The 16,642-nt window shown below is 37.8% G+C and overlaps 1 protein-coding gene across 4 annotated transcripts in view; it reads left to right on the top strand.

Moving 5' to 3' along the window:
- The window catches only part of LOC149180513 (transcriptional corepressor SEUSS-like), a 90,892-nt gene that overhangs the window by 21,186 nt on the left and 53,064 nt on the right, over window positions 1-16,642 (top strand). For all 4 annotated transcript variants that reach the window (XM_089416151.1, XM_089416149.1, XM_089416148.1 and 1 more), the window contains exons 8-9: window positions 588-681; window positions 844-913. In XM_089416151.1, coding sequence (XP_089272277.1) covers window positions 588-681; window positions 844-913 — 164 coding nt within the window. The remainder of the gene's footprint in view (window positions 1-587; window positions 682-843; window positions 914-16,642) is intronic.

Genomic DNA, 16,642 nt, shown 5'->3' on the forward strand with positions numbered 1-16,642 from the left:
TTTATCCTGTAGTCCATACTGAGGATCCTGCTTTTGTAGCAGTGACAATATTGATGATTGATCATGTTGGTCAGTGATATGTATAAGGCCAGTGGCTTTTAACATTCATGCATGTTGCTTTTTTGTACTCTAGATTTAGAGCCTCGTTGATTATGTATTTTGTTTCAGATATTTATTGCGCTTATGCCGTCTTGATATATCCACCCTTCAATTTCAAGCTGTGTGAGTTTTAAAACATTATGTATCCTTGTATTCTCATTTTGTTTATTAAGGAGAGAAACAGTTCAGATTTCTAAAATTGTCTAATTGGATGATGCACTCTATATTTGTGATTAGAGTTAGTACTAAGCTGGTTAATATTTTATCGAATATTTGTGGGTTGTATTTTGAATAATTACTAATATTCATTTTGGTAATATGTTTACTATATTTGTGGTCCCTATGCTATTCACTGAATTCTGGGTGATCTCTTACCTGTGGACTGCTGTACACCCATTTCCTTTTTACAACAAACCTTGGTGAAACATAACATAAAAAAGCAAATGAATCTGACGTCAGTGTTTCTGACTCTGCAAAATGGTTTGCAGGTTTGTTGCGACTGCTCGTCAATTAGCAAAAACATTGGAGGTGCCCTTGGTGAATGATCTTGGGTATACAAAAAGATATGTTCGATGCCTTCAGGTGATTTATGTTCACATTTTGTTTACTGCTAGAGATATTCTTGTGCATGTGTTGGATTTGATGCTAATAAAGCTGTATTATACAGATTCCTTGGGAAAAATAAAGCACTGGATTTTGACTTAATAACATCTTGTGCTGATTTAGAACTGTCTTATGATTCAGATATCAGAGGTAGTGAACAGCATGAAGGATCTAATTGATTTTAGCAGAGAAAATAAAACTGGGCCCATTGGTATGTTTTACCATTACTTTCTTTATTACTTGGAACATATTTTGGGTTGATTCTCTCATTTGTTTGATATGTTTTAGATTAATATGATGTTTGTAATTTCTAGAGTACAAGGCTATAGTGTTCCATGTTCTTTCATTGATGTTTTTTCAATGCTGTTTCGGAAATTTGGAAGAGTTGATAGCAAATAATTGGAATTTCTGAGTGTAACTTAAATAACAAATTGAGTCAATTTTCTATATTACTATTTTCAGGAATCAGCTTTTAATAAGTTATGAAATGAGATGTGTCACATTCTGGTCCATGCCTTTTATCTAGGTTTGGGTCAGGAGAAGAAGCAACAGGAATAAGCTCTTATTTAATAAACACACATTTATTTAGAGTAGAAGTTATTCCCGTTGAAGATTCAGATATCGTAAATTTTTCTTTAGAATGACAAGTAGCTATAGGTATGTCAAGTTTCAACTCAATGAAAAAGAGCCTTAGATGTGAATTTTAAAGGTTTTTACCAAATGTATAAGTTGGGTCAAGACTGTTTATCACATTAGTGCCTATTAGAACATGAGAGAGTCTATTGTTGAAATGTGTAACTAGGTTCGGTCTTATAAATATGAAATGTACTTTTGATTGGTAAGCATAGGTCCCAGAAGCATGAAGGGTATATTTGTTGGCTACAGTAACACCTCAAAGGCATATAGGATCTACATAAAGGAAGAACACTGAAGAGAAGTATGTGATCTTTGATAAAATTATTGCATTCAAGAAATCAAAGGACCTCCCGATGGACTCTGATGATGAACTTCCAATATTTGAAGAAGAATGCACTAGGGAGGAAGATAATTCAAATCATAAAGAAGATGGTCCCAGTGAACCTGTGCAACAAGTGATTATATCTGAAGCAGAGAGAGACCTAATTGTTTGAAGTCTACGCTTCTAAATGCAAAAGGACATGGAGCAGCCAAAGGCACATTCAGGGAAAGTAAGAATCCCAAAAGATATTCAGGGTATGCAACCTATATGATGAAGTTAATAGAAGCAAAACCACCCACCTTTGAAGAGGCTTTCAAACATCAAGAATGGAAAGATGTCATGAATGAAGAATATCAATCAATAGGAAAGAATGGAGTTTGGGAGATTGTAGTTAGTCCTAAAGACAAATTTATGGTAACTTCCAAGTGGCTCTACAAGATTAAACATGCAACAGATGGAAATATTGATAAATATAAGGCATGATTTGTGGCTAGGGGCTTCTCCCAACAAGAAGGTATCGATTATGAAGAGACATTTGCACCTACAACAAGGTATACAACTATATGTTCGTTAGTCTCTTTGGCAACATCGATAGGATGGAACATCCATCAAATGGATGTCAAGACAACATTCCTGAATGGTAATATTCATGAAGAAGTCTCTATAGAAAACCCCTTGGGATTTGAAGTAAAATGTAGAGAGGTTTATGTATGCAGGTTGAAGAAGGAACTTTATGGCCTTAAGAAAGAACCAAGGGCATGGTATGCAAGGATATATACATACCTACAAAGATTTGGATTCTCAAAGAGTTCTACTCATCAGAATCTCTATATCAAGGTTGTGTAGGATGAACCCATAATCATTCTTCTATATGTGGATGATATTTTCATGACAGTTGTATAAGGTTGTATATAAGATTGCGAAACACAACTGGTAGCATAATTCGATATGAAGGATCTAGGGTTGATGCACTATTATTTGGGGTTGGAAGTTTGGCAAGGACCTGATGAAATTTATCTAGGTCAAGGAAAGTATGTGATCGAGATGCTAAAAAGTTTTGCCATGATGGATTGCAAACCTATGACGACCCCTATGATTGCAAACTTAAAGAGGCTAAGAAGTTCTAAATCAAGCCCTGCAGATCCGACAAAGTATAGATAATTGGTTGTCTCACTGATGTATTCGGTAAATACTCGACCAAACATTTGTTTTGTAGTGAATATTCTCAATCAGTTCCATTTAGAGCCCAAGCTGTGATCATTTGATAACAACCAAGCATATACTGAGATATCTGCAAGGAACAATCCACTACTGCTTGAAGTATGATAAAAGGAATAATGCCCACTTGATTGGATATACAAATTCCGACTGGGGAGGCAGTGAGATGGATGGGAGAAGCACTACTGGAGGATGTTTTAGTTTGGGATCCTCCATGATATCATGGATGAGTAGAAAGAAAGAATTGGTTGCTTTGAGTAGTGTTGAGCATTGCAACATGTGAAGTAAGCAAAGACGCTGTCTGGTTGAGGAAGCTGCTATCCGACCCGTTTGAAGGATCAATGGACCCTATGGTGATACATTGTGACAACACTTTCTGTATAAGGTTTTGTGAAGACTTAGTGTTCTATAGAAAGATAAAGCACATAAATAACAAGTATTACTACATACGAAAGCTGGTGCAAGATGTAGTGTTGCAGCTACAGTATATCTCCACTGATGAATAGGTAGCTGACATCTTGACAAAATCTCTCCCTAATTAGAAGCTTGTGTATTTGAGAGACAAGCTTGCACTGGTTGATATATCCTCCCTAGTTGAGAGGGAGAGATAGACCTTCATGTCTTCACTTCGTGAAGAAAGAATGGAGAATTGAGTAAGCATTGTTGTAAAATGTAACTAGGTTCGATCTTCATAATGGCATGTAATTATGATCTTTGTAAATGATGAAAACAGAGAATAAAATTAATTTTGTAATGCCTTGCTTCATGGGTTTCATGAGTAAGAGATTTTATTTGTTAGTGGCTCCCATTGAGAGCATTAGGATTTATCATTGAGTCAAAGAGTCATGTTATGTATGAAGAGCTCTTCTTGATCATGTGTCAATTTTATATGAGTCTATATAACCCTCCAATGACAAGCACAAAGTCCTTTCTTCATGTTGGCTTCAAAATAAGGTGACAAACTCATGTCTCCTCAATTAAGGAGACACACCCATTCGGATGCTCATGTCGGCTTAATTATATAGATGAATTACTACATATATGAGGCTAGGCTCTTCACATTAGCATTGTAAAAGATTTTAGATATCTCTGAGATTTCGTAGAACAATTACAGAGTTCAGATGTGAGAAAAGGAGCTTCGTCTAAGGCACATGATTGGGTAGGAAACACAGATCCCTCTTAAGTTCAGGTCACAATGACAGCGGAGGAGAGAATGGTCTCTCTATAGGCCACAGTTCAGTGTTTTGAAATAGTAACATGCTCGTATCATAAGGACCTATAGTTCGGTATTATACCACAATGATTTGGTATATCTCACAACAGAGAAGTATTCAGTGCCTCCCAGGAAGAAGAATTCGGTTCTACTGTTGAAGGAGAGGTTCATTACAGTGACCTCAGTTTTGATGAAACTACATGTCTACAATGATCTCATATGATGCAAGAATTGAAGTAGAAGGAATCGAGAAAGAGGAAATGAAACCATGGAAGAGGACTTTTGTCTTGGTCTTGGAGTGGCTACTAGGTCAAGGGTATTGGTCTTGGTATCCGTCAATTTGAATCTCTTTAAGAAGAATTTGTGTGGGTTTTCCTCTCAGGATGGAGAGGTTTTGGCCCTGGCTCATAGCATACATGTTGTGTCTCTTGTCTATTTATGTTCATGCATTTGTTACTGTTTGATGAAGAAGAACACTAATAATCTAACAAGAAGAAGATCCTAATTTAAAGAAGTAAAAAGCATTAACATGCAGTCACTAATAGAAGAGAGATCACCTAATGCTAATGCCCTAGATTTCTCAACAGGCTCCTCGTTACTGATACTTTTTGAGGATGAGGTAGGCATTCAAGATAAGAGTAATCGAAGAGGGGGCATTCAAGATAAGAGTAATCAAAGAGGAAAATCCTTGAGGACGTGTTATTCCAAGATAGGAATCGTCCTAAAAGGACACACATTGTGAACACCCTGGTGGGGTATGTGCCTTTAGAGACAAGGATGATGTTGTTTATCAGTCATTAGTCTCGCCAACATTGTGCTATCATCTTGTGGATAGATACAGCTGTTAGTCAAGGCCTTGCTATGTGAAATGCTGGTAGATATGTTGCAAAGAGATAAGTTGAAATGATAGCTTATGAGATGGATTACCAATCCGACTCTTCTTATGAGATCTCTTCAGTTTGAGAATGTCCATGTACCATTATGAATACCTCCCTATTAAGATAGTGTTGAAATGTGTGACTAGGTTCGGTCTTCATAAATATGAAATGTACTTTTGGTTCTTGTATATTGTAAAAAGAAAGAAAATTTATTATTGCTATTTTTGTAGCATGGGTTTCATACTGAAGGTCCTTTATTTAAAGGTCAAGCACCCATTGAATGCTTCATAAGGTCAAGAAGGCAAAATAGTCATTGTCATATGAAGAAGACCCCATCGGGCACATTGTAACTTGTAAAAAGAATTATTTTTGTATTTAAAAGTGTCAAACTACCCTCCAAGACCAAGTCAACCTTACAGTTAAGAAGTCGACTTCAATTAGGGCATGGCGTTCTCCTTGGAAGCCTATATATAGGAGGGAACTTGACCTCCTATGGACACTCACTCTTCTTCTCATCATCCAAGTGAAGGAGAAACAAAGGAAGGTTAGCGAAGAAGGATGAAGGACAAGTGTTTAGGTTATTTCTCTTTCTCTCTCTCTCTCTCTCACATCTGCAAAGGGTGTAGGTTTGGGTTTTGATGCTGCAATTCGAAATTAAGGAAACTGCAGAAAGAAGGTTTATTAGGTCACCTACAAGCCCTAAAAGACAGAGGAACCCAAGCGAAGGTCAAAGGAAGTCTTGGAAGCCTTGAAACTACTCACACGTGTGGAAGCAGTAATTGTTGCAGACGTAGAAAATTTCAAACCTGTAGTGGAGGCTGAAATTTTGTAGCTTAGGGTCGATGTTCTATAACAGAAAGAGATTTGACTTGGACAGAGGAAGCACGTCATCAAGAAGGTTTGACTTGATCTTGGTCTAGAGGTCTTGGAATTCGTCATTTGAAGAATCTATAAGAAGAGGAGATTTGCGGGTTTTCCTCTCAAGTGGAGAGGTTTTGGCCCTGGCTTGCAAACTATATCTTGTGTTGTGATTTATTGATCTTGTTGTTTTGGTAGCTGTTTTATGATAAAACAACATAATAATAAGAGAAGCTAATAATCAAGAAAATAAAAAATACATCACAAACAGTTATCAAGCTGAAAAGAAATCATCTTAGTTGCAGCCCTTTAGATTTCTTAACATCTCTTTTGGTAGAAGCACATTAAAAGTTGTAGATGGCCTTTTATAAGGCATCATTACAAGAAGGAAAGTTAAAGGTGGGTTATGAAGGCATATATGTTCAAGGATTCCCACAACTATCTAAGAAGTGAGTCATATGTCAAAGAATTGAGATGCTGAAATATAAAGAATAAATGCCTCTAGAGCCTAAACCTCATTCTTCTGTAGATGCCATTATAAAAATGGCTAATCAACTTTATTAGGCCATTCCTATTCTAAAAAAATTTAGAGACATTTTCACACCACCAAATTTCTTGTCCAAGAGGGAGAAAGTTGATATGATGAACATTACACAACTCATGCATTTGTTTGGATTATCTACCATAATATCATTAGAGCGTTTGATTATCTTCCTTTCATCTCTCGTGACCAAGTTAAGCATCTTCAGAGTGATAAAAATTATGCTTTACGAATGGATGGTTTTTCACCTTCGAGGAAATGGTTTTGTTGAAGAATTTAAAAAAGATTACCTCTAGGCTTGGCATTAAAAAATGTTTTGTTGATTGAGATGACCAGGATGGAGGAGTCCCTAATGTACTTTCATAAGACAACTTTTAGGAGCTCCAAGATACACAATCCATATGAACTAATAAATAGTGAGGAAGTTACTGTTCCAATTGAATGAATCGCTTCATCCCTAGAATTCCTGTGATGACATAATGAAATTATAGGCATTTACAAGAAATAATACAACATATAAGTCGACTAGACACTCTTAAGCTATTTGACATATGCCATGAAGATGTTGATAGAGCTATGTAGAAAGTTTTGTTGTGATTGGCTTATCAAATCAATAGAGTTCATTGTTAGGGATCAAATGTTCCAAATTTAGGAAACTGCAAGTGCTCTGGTTAGAATCTTACATAATGGAAGAACACTGAGCAAATGGTGCATTCAAGTTGAAAACACTCCAAGGTTCTATGACAAAAGGATTAGTTGATAACAATTGATTGAAAAGACTTTATATTGCATTGTTAAAAGAGGCAATTTCCACATATTAGGAGTTTTTTTTAACTTGGATGGCAATTGTTGGATTTTCATAGCCACCCTTTACGAATATAAAAGATTGAGAAGATGTTCTTTTATCTAAGTATTATTAAATTAATTTATTTCTTTTATCTAGGTAATGATGAAATTAATTTAAAATGATAGTTGATTAGTTTGAAGAATTCTGCTAGAGTGAAAATGTTGTCAAAGAAAATTTGTGACCAAGATAGAGACATTGACTCAAGTCAAGTTATTGAAATTGGTTGAGATTAGCAAATTCGAATTAAGTTGACATCCAAATCAATTCAGAAGTTTGGAAGTTGATTTTGACAAATAATAGAATCAATCGCTTAAAGGTCACATCAATCCAAGCTAACACGAAAGATGTATGAATTAGTAGTGGTAAAACAAGGAGAAAGTAGATGAATCACCGAATGGATGAAACTCTATAAACAAAGGGAGAACAAATTTTTGAAGTGTTGAACATTGGAAAGCTTCAAAGCGATAATGCAACCAAGTCTGGAGGGAGTGCAAATCTTTTCATTGAATTCTTAGACAAGTTGGTGAATACTTGCAAGAGTCATAGAGTTGGTAAATGAGTGATAACAAAAGAAGTTTTTTATATGAAATAGTAAGAAATCATCAATGCTAAATTTAATAAGCCAATTTATTTTTTTGGGTGTAAGCTAGGCAAGAAATTTGTATTAGATTATATCAAAATGAGCAATATGAGATAATTCTTGTATGTTTAAATGGCCCTGCTAGAAGGCGAACGATACAAGAAGCATAACTTTATGGTTTTTTGTCATTATAACATGTTTGAAATTGTTAAAGAAACCTATTATATGGTACTTACTGAACATTATAATCAATCCTACAGGCATGAGAGCTATTCTAACATCATTTAGCGTCAGAATAACAAAAATCAGTATTTTGTCAGCTGCCATCATCTATAGCTTATTTAGTGGGGGGTCCACCAATATCTTGCCCAATATTGTTTCTAGTTGCTAGTAGATGTCCATCGATTCGATGTATCTAGTATTTTTGGAACTTGTGCTGCATGCGTCTGGCACCCAATTGCAAATTAGCTCTTGGACTTATTCATTGGCAATGAATCTGCGTTTAATTCTTGCTTCACTATATAGAAATTCCTTGAAATCCTACAACTACTTGAATGAACAAATTTGAAATTAATTTCATTGCACCAGGAGACATGATTTCTCTTCGATAAATAAACAACAGAATAGAAACTAAGATAAAGAAACACAGTGACACACAATAACAGAATATTTTTCGAGGGAGCCCAACTGGGAAACCCTCTACTAGTTGTAGAATTTTGTTGACATAAATTGAGCAAATAGAATTCTTTACAAGGCAGACTGTTTCAACAGAAAACAAGGCTCTTCTCTCTGCTAATACTTCGCTCGAAACTTCCATGCAAGCACTTGACCCATCCCTTATTTCCTTGCGTAGCTTCTAAGCCTATCTTCTAACGTTATAAATTTCCTATTTCCTAGTGCTGGACATGTTGATTTTTGGTAGCATTGGATGTGCTCTAGCCTTGAAATTTGGAGGAGAGGCTAAGAAGGCACATGAGATCTCCAAGGCCTAGAAATCGTTTTCAGAAATTCCACCCGGATGAGGAGTTATTAAAATAATTAATATTTTTAATGGGTTCCTAAGTCTAAACTTAGGAAAACAAAAATATTAATGAGTATTAATAAAGATAACGGTGAGAAGCTTCTAAGAGACGAGGATCAAGTTTGTTTTAATCTTAGCCGTTGATTAGAGACTTAATCTCGACTGTTGATTCATCAATAGGAAAAGTATAAGAGAAAACTTGAGGATCATTTCGAGACACACCGACAAATGCTTAGTATCTCTAGGAAAATCGATTCTCAAGTAAAGGAGATCGATTTCAGAGGGAGAGTTGCAGGGTCGAGGAAGAGGAGGGCATTAGCAGCAGGTAGTGACTGAGGAGGAGGTGATGTAGGGATGGTGGGAGACAATGCAGAGAGAGACGCAATCGAGAGGAGAGACGCAACCCTCACGCACGCTGACACAGAGGGATGCAGAGCCACTTAGAGCCAAACTGAGCCACACAAAGGTGACACAGAAGTGGGAGCAGGGTCTCCAAAGTGTCTGAATGTCTGAAAGGGAAAGTCTTAGGTGTTTTCTTTCAATTTCTTTGTAAAATCATTCCTAGTAAAACAATTGTTGCTGAAGATTAATAAAGCCCTCATCTGCTGCATCGGTTTTCCCGCATTGGGTTTCTCCGAGGACAATTGCCCAAAAACACTGTGTTGATGTGATTGGTTCTTGTGCATGTATTTTTCTATGGTAATTGTGTGATAACTGCAGTAGAATTTATTTTACTATTTGTTGAAGGGATTTCGTAAATAACTTATTGTGAATAATAAGTAGGTGAAATAAATTAGTTGTTGCAGTAGAATTTCAGTTTAGAAATTTTCACATGGTATCAGAGCAAAGATCCGACAACACGAGGAAAATCAACTATGGGTCAAGAGCATGATGCAGAGGCATCAACTCAAGGGGACTAGCGCAAATTTTCAGAAGAATGCACAAGGGACATGAATTATGATTATTCTATGTTAGCTTACAGATTGGAAGATGAAGTCGCTTGCTTGGCAGGCTCTGTCGCCTCTGAGGTTTGGTATATAGACAGTGGAGCTTCTTGGCATATGATAGGAATCCGAGAATGTTTTTCAGATTATCATGAAGAAGGAATGAATTTTCAGATCACCATGGGAAATAAGGTAAAGTGTACTCCAGTAGGAAGAGGTACTGTGGTCTTTCAAACCGAAGCAAGAGAGCGGCTTTGAGCAACCAATGTGTTGCATGTGCTAGGATTGGGGATGAACTTACTCTCCATATCTCAACTTCAAAACAAGGGCTATGACTTTTCGTTCATTAAGGAGAAAGTATATGTCAAACACCCGAGTTGGAAAAAGAAGGCCCAGCTTGGAATTAGAAGTAACAGTTTGTACAGGTTGCAACTAGAATCACCAATGGTACTGATAGGCAATAAAATGGAGACAAAGATTTGAATGAACTATGGCACATGAGGATGGGACACTTACACCATGGGCCTCTGAGAATTCTCAGGAAAACAATATCAGGAGTTCCAGAACTAAGTACCGAATGAGATGATGTATGCAAAGGGTGCACTCTGGGCAAGTATGCCAAAACACCGTTTTCCTGAAGTAACAATAGGGCTAAGAGTGTGCTAGGATTGATACACTCAGATATCTGCAGACCGATGTCCACAAAAGCTCTTAGTGGTGCCAAATACTTCGTCACCTTTATCGATGACCATTCCAGAAAGACTTGGATCTACTTTTTGAAAAACGAGGATGACGTTTTTATTAGATTCAAAGAGTCCAAGGCTCTAGTGGAGAATCTGACAGGAAAGAAGATAAAAGTGGAGAGTAGGTTGAAAAGGATTTTACTGATTTTGCGCTAAGGAAGGCATCACAAGGGAGTGGACAACTGTTTACAATCCAAAGTAGAATGGAGTAGCAGAAAGGAAAAACAAGATTATTGTGGATGCAGCTAGGGAAATGTTGTATGATCAAGATATGCCTAAATTTCTGTGGGCAGAAGCATGTAGCACGACAATTTATGCCCAAAACAAGACTCCACATAGGGTATTGGGAAAAATCACTCCGGAGAGGGTCTTCACAGGGAAGACACATGAAGTCAGTCATTTCAGGATATTTGGGAGTTTAGCGTATTGCCGTATACCCAAAGAAAAGAGAAAGAAATTAGATCAAACTGCTGAGAAATGATACGTTGTGGGAAGTAGGAAGGTAGTAGTTTGGCGGGATGTCAAGTTCATGGAGGATAGAGCTTTCAAGAAATCTCGAGAAATGCCTTTCGAGGAGCAATCGAAAGACGAGCTGTTGGTCAAACCACTTCAACCAAGAAAAACTAGTACCAGAAATTCTCCTGAAGACAAAGCTTCAGAAAAGGAGGAATCTCAAGAAGAGGAAGAGCTAATCAAACTCCCTTGCAAACTCCTCCTTGCAATGTTGGATTAAGCTGTCTGCTCTAGTCAATATAAGGTTGTCAACATCGAGCACTAGAATGAGCGGAAGCACTCCAACCATGATGTAGTACAAGTTGACATTTCCCTCACTCTTAGTGAAGCCTAATCCTTGAAGGTAGTTGTCAATATGAGTGTACCATGCTCTTGGAGCCTGCTTAGCCCATAAAGAGCTCTCTTCAGCTTGCATGCATGTGTCTTTGATAAATTGCTCAAACCCCTCCGACGACTCCATATAAATCTCCTCCTCAGCCAGTTCATTGAGGAATGATGTCTTCACATCCATTTGGTGGATCTTCCACCCCATCTGTGCTGCAAGTGCCAAACTAGTCCTGATGGATGAATATCATGCTACTGGGGCAAATGTCTCATCATAGTCTATGCCCTCAATATGTGAGAAGCCCTTGGCCACAAACTTGGCCTTGTACTTCTCCACACTCCCATCTGTTCCATGCTTCACGTTGTACACCCAGCATGAGCTTACTATTGATTTTCCCTCAGGTCATGGTACAATCTCCCAGATATCGTTTTTCATGATGGAGGAATATTCCTCCAGCATGGCATCTTGCCAAACCTGTTGAGAAGTTGCCTGCTTATATCTAGAAGGCTTAGCGCACACCGCCCTTGTCATTAGTGCCATATATCTTGTGTACCTATGTGGCTGCTTGCTCTGCTTGAACATGGTGCTAGGAGCTTCAACTTGATCTTGACCCTCTTGAATCAACTTCTTGGTCCACTTGGCTTTCTTCCTCCTTGTGCTAGGAGTCTCTACCTGAATAACTCTTTGCTCTTGTCTTGGTCTCTTCTCCTCATCATCCTGTTAGAAAATTAGAAATCCAAAAAGGTTTTCTTATCTTGATAATTACTTGTGATTTCTTTGCAATTTTATTAACTTATTTTATTTTCTTATCATCAAGCAACTATCAAAACATAAATGCATGAAGATCAAAACAACAAGGAGACAGGATGTAGGCTCTCATCCAGGGCAAAACCCCTCTTCTAGGGGAATACCCAAATATTCTATTCTTTTCCTTTAGAACCAAATCAAATGAGACAACCAAGACCCTTTGACAAAGACCTCCTCTAACCACCAAGTCATCCTCCCAAGAAAATAGTTCTACACCTCCGTCATGTTCTGCACCTTCGGCCTATTACCTCAGTTCTGCACCTTTGGTTGTTCCCTTAGTTTTGTGCCTTCGACTTCTTTCCTTAGTTTTGTACCTTCAACATGTTCCCTCATTTTTGTACCTTCGACCTGTTCTATACCTTCAGCCTGTTCTGCCCCTTTGGCTTAGTTCTGTACCTTCGCTAGAATCTTCAGATTTGATGATCAAATTCTAGTCTCTTGGTTGAATACTCATTTTTTTTGCCTTCTACAAATACATATGAATTACATCATCCCATGAGCTAGACAACAATTATGAAGAATGATACCAGTTACATTTTCAACACATCCTGTTGTGGATCATGATGTGTGGGCCACTTGCCACTTGTCTGAGGCTCCTCATTAGGAGCAAGTAGCTCCTCGATCTTAGGTACTCTAACTTGCTCTTGCTCTAAGGACTCTGTCAGAGCTCTAGACTCCTCAAACCTCACATCTCGCCTGAGAACCATCTTCTTGAGTCTTGGTAGATACACCCTATATGCTTGAGCTATCTCACTATATCCCACGAAATACCCTTTTTTGTTGTGGGCTCCAGCTTCTTCCTGCTATCTTTGGATACATGGCAATAAACTTTTGTGCCAAAGATACGAAAGTGTGAAACATAAGGCTTCTTGCTTGTGAAAGCCTCCTCCGGTGTAACTTGACCAAGAACCCTGTGTGGACTCCTGTTCTGTAGAGATACTACAGTGTTGGATGCCTCTGCCCACAAGAACATAGGCAACCCACGATCATGCAACATGGCCTTGGCTGCTCCAACAATAATGAGGTTCTTGAAGGCATTGGAGACATATTCCACCATTGTCACTCTTCACTGCCTTGATCTTCTTCTTGGTTTGGTTTTCTACCAAGGCCTTAAACTCCATGAACTTGGTTAAGACCTCATCTTTCTTCTTCATAAAAAATATCCAAGTTTTTCGAGAATAATCATTAACAAAATTAACATAATTCTTGTCTTATAAGAGACGGATAAGAGAAAGGCTCACATACATCTGAATGCAACAACTCCAAAATCCCTTTGGTTCTCTTGTCTCGGCCCTTAAAGCAAGGCTTTACATATTTGCCAATTGTGCACCCCTTGCACACATCATGCTGGTCAAAACTGCATGCTGGTAATTCTATGCTATCTTTTGAAGAATCTTTAGTGCACCATGATGTAAGTGTCCCATGTGCTTGTGCCATAGTTCTCCAACATCTCTACTCTGCTCACCAATTGCCTTGTTGGTCAAGGTTGCACATGTCTCAACCTGCAACTGTAAAGGTTCTTCACCCTCACGCTAATTTGATTCATTGCTTTAGAAGCTAAGTGCTTGAGGTACAAGTTACCTTTGCTGAAGATGAAATCATATCCCTTGTCCTCAAGGGTAGCTATTGAAACAAGGTTATTCTTTAGTCCTGGAACGTAGAGGACATCTCTGAGATGGAGAGGGCTCCCATAATCCCTCTCAAAGTTGACAATACCAACTCCACTAGACGCGTACTCACCATCATCTCCCAGCTTGATTTGAAGCTGCATGTTCTTCTCCTCGAGCTGGCTGAAATACTCCTTGTTCTGTCTTGCGACTGACAACATCTTGGAAATCATACCAAGACTTGTGAAGTCTTGGTAAAGAAAAACCCACAAGGCCCCGCTCAAGTACAATGACACTGACACCACCTAGCTCAACTCGAACCTGAGTGAACTTCGTAAGATATGTGGCAATGGTCTCTCCTTGTCTTATCCAAATACTCAGATTCTCCTTTAGAGCAAGCTTCCTCGCATCATTGATACTCTAATATAGATCTAAAATAGTTTTGAACATCTCAAAACTGTCTTCTTCTGATGGATATGAGGAACTATATGATCTTTGATCCCCTTCTAGAATAATTCTCTTAGCCTTGATATCATTCTTAGTATGTTGGGTCAACTGTTGGGGATCTTGTGTTGGTGGTGTAGCGTTCTTAACAAACTCTACCACCCCATTATCCTCCAATACTATCATGTTCCTCCCTTTCCACGAGATGAAGTTAGAGGCTCCCTCCAAATATTGGTTTGATCTCAATCCTTGGAACACCATCCCGCTTACGGAAAAATCTCTTCTTCACAATCTAGTGCTAGCCTTCTTGACTGATCTGTGTTGGTCACAAACTATTCTCAGTATTGCTCTTCAGACTGATCTCTGCTTTGATACCATGGAGAAATTTCTTGAAATCTTGCAACTGCTTGAATGAACAAATCTGAAACTAATTTCGTTGCACCAAAACACAGGATTTCTCTATGAAAGATAAGCAACAGAATAGAAACAAAGATAAAGAAACACAATTATGCACAATAACACTATTTTTCTAGGGAATCCAACCTATAAAACCCTCTGCTAGGTGTAGAAATTTATAGACAGAAATTGAGCAAATATAATTCTTTACAAGGCAAATTGTTTCAACAGAAAACAAGGTTGTTCCCTCTGCTAATACTTAGCTCAAAACCTCCCTGCAAGAACTTGAGCCAACCCCTCTTTCCTTTTCTGCTCTTATCTTCTAGCATTGGAAATCTCCTATTTCCTAGTGTTGGACGTATCCCTATTATTTAGGAATTAACTCCTATATCATAGCGCATTTCTGAAAGGAAAATTATCTAATTTGTGTGTTGAAGAATTTAGGGCAAGCATAGTTAAGACTATTCTTCGATACATGATAACAATTTGTGAAGTATTAATGAAATCTTTATCTTAGCTTGATGTTTATTTCATTATTAGCACGTGTAATTTAACTTCATCAAATTGCTATAAAAAACTAAAGAGACGAGCACCAATGTTTGGCTTTCTGCCAAGGCCAACACCGATCCTTCTTGGAGAGGAAAACCAATGCATAAATTCTTCTTATAGCGATTCCGTTGACGAATACCAAGACCATGACCCTTGACATATTCTGCTTCTCCAAGACCAAGACATTAATCCTCTTTCTTACCGTTGCTGAGATCATCATCATCAATGCTGCGTACATCGATGTCATCATAGTATTACTGTAGCAGCTTATCTGAGATCATACTCATTGCTTCTTCACTGAGACCATAGTTGCTATGCTTGCATAGAAGTTATCATTGTTGCACCATAGAATTCTTCACAACAGTATCATCGAGATCTAATTGCTCCATCAACTTTTCCTTGAACTTGTGCATGCTAAAGAAGGACTAATTGAGGTCTTTCTTGACTAAGGCACAAGTCAAGGAGACCTTTCTCGCTACTATTTTCAACACCCTATGAACATCCTCAATTTTTCTTTGGATTGCTAGGGGGTAGCTTGAATAGATATGTGCTAAATGCTACACTGTTGTAATAGGACCCTTGCTGTTAGAGAAACCTCTTTTGCCATGAGAGCCTCTTCCTTGAGGCATGGTGATTGTCTAGTGAAAAGTGATGGGTACTGTGAGAAAAGAATGAGGTTTACAGACAACACTTCAAATGACCTAACTCAGAAAAGTGTGCGACAAGCTAACACAAGATTTTAGATCACATAAATTGATTTTAAATCTCAACGCATAGACTATCCACCACATGGTCAGAACCAACACTTGCTTTCAAGCAAGGATAAGAGAACCAAAGATAGAAGAGACAAAGAAAATTAGTGAAAAAAGCGATTAGGGATTCAAGTGAGATTTCTCCCACAGGACTCGTGACAACATGAAAGTAGACTTCTCCAAAAGGAATAGGAGGGGACCCTGAAAGACCTATCCACAAAAGTTTTAGATCATTGCTGCTATGATTGGTCAACAAAAAGAGGGATTATGACAACTAAATGCCGAGGAGAACTAGAGTGTTATGAATATAATTCATAACAATTAGATAAATAAAATAATTATAAATATTAAATAATTAAATATTATTTAGGTTAAATAGTCATTAAATTAAGTGAAAAGGCATGTCTAAAAGACATGCCCATTCATGAAAGGTCACTTGCTGAGATATAAAAGCAGGGCCTCATTGTAACATCTAATATCATCTTATACATTATATATATATATATATATATATATATATATATATATATATATATATATATATATATATCAGTGTTTTACGACTCCGACCAGGACTCCGACTCGGTCGAGGATCGACTCCGACTCCGACTCCGACCAGGACTCCGACTCGGCCGAGGATCGACTCCGACTCCGACTCCGAATCGGTAATGACTCGGCCTAGTCGATTTCAATGACTCGGTCGTTGTAAAAAATACATTAAATATTTATTTTTTTTATAAAAAAAC

Source organism: Pinus tabuliformis, chromosome 3_2 (genome assembly GCF_031772625.1).
Source record: "Pinus tabuliformis cultivar Carrire ecotype Pingquan chromosome 3_2, CPIR1, whole genome shotgun sequence".
NCBI classification, from domain to species: Eukaryota; Viridiplantae; Streptophyta; class Pinopsida; order Pinales; family Pinaceae; genus Pinus; species Pinus tabuliformis.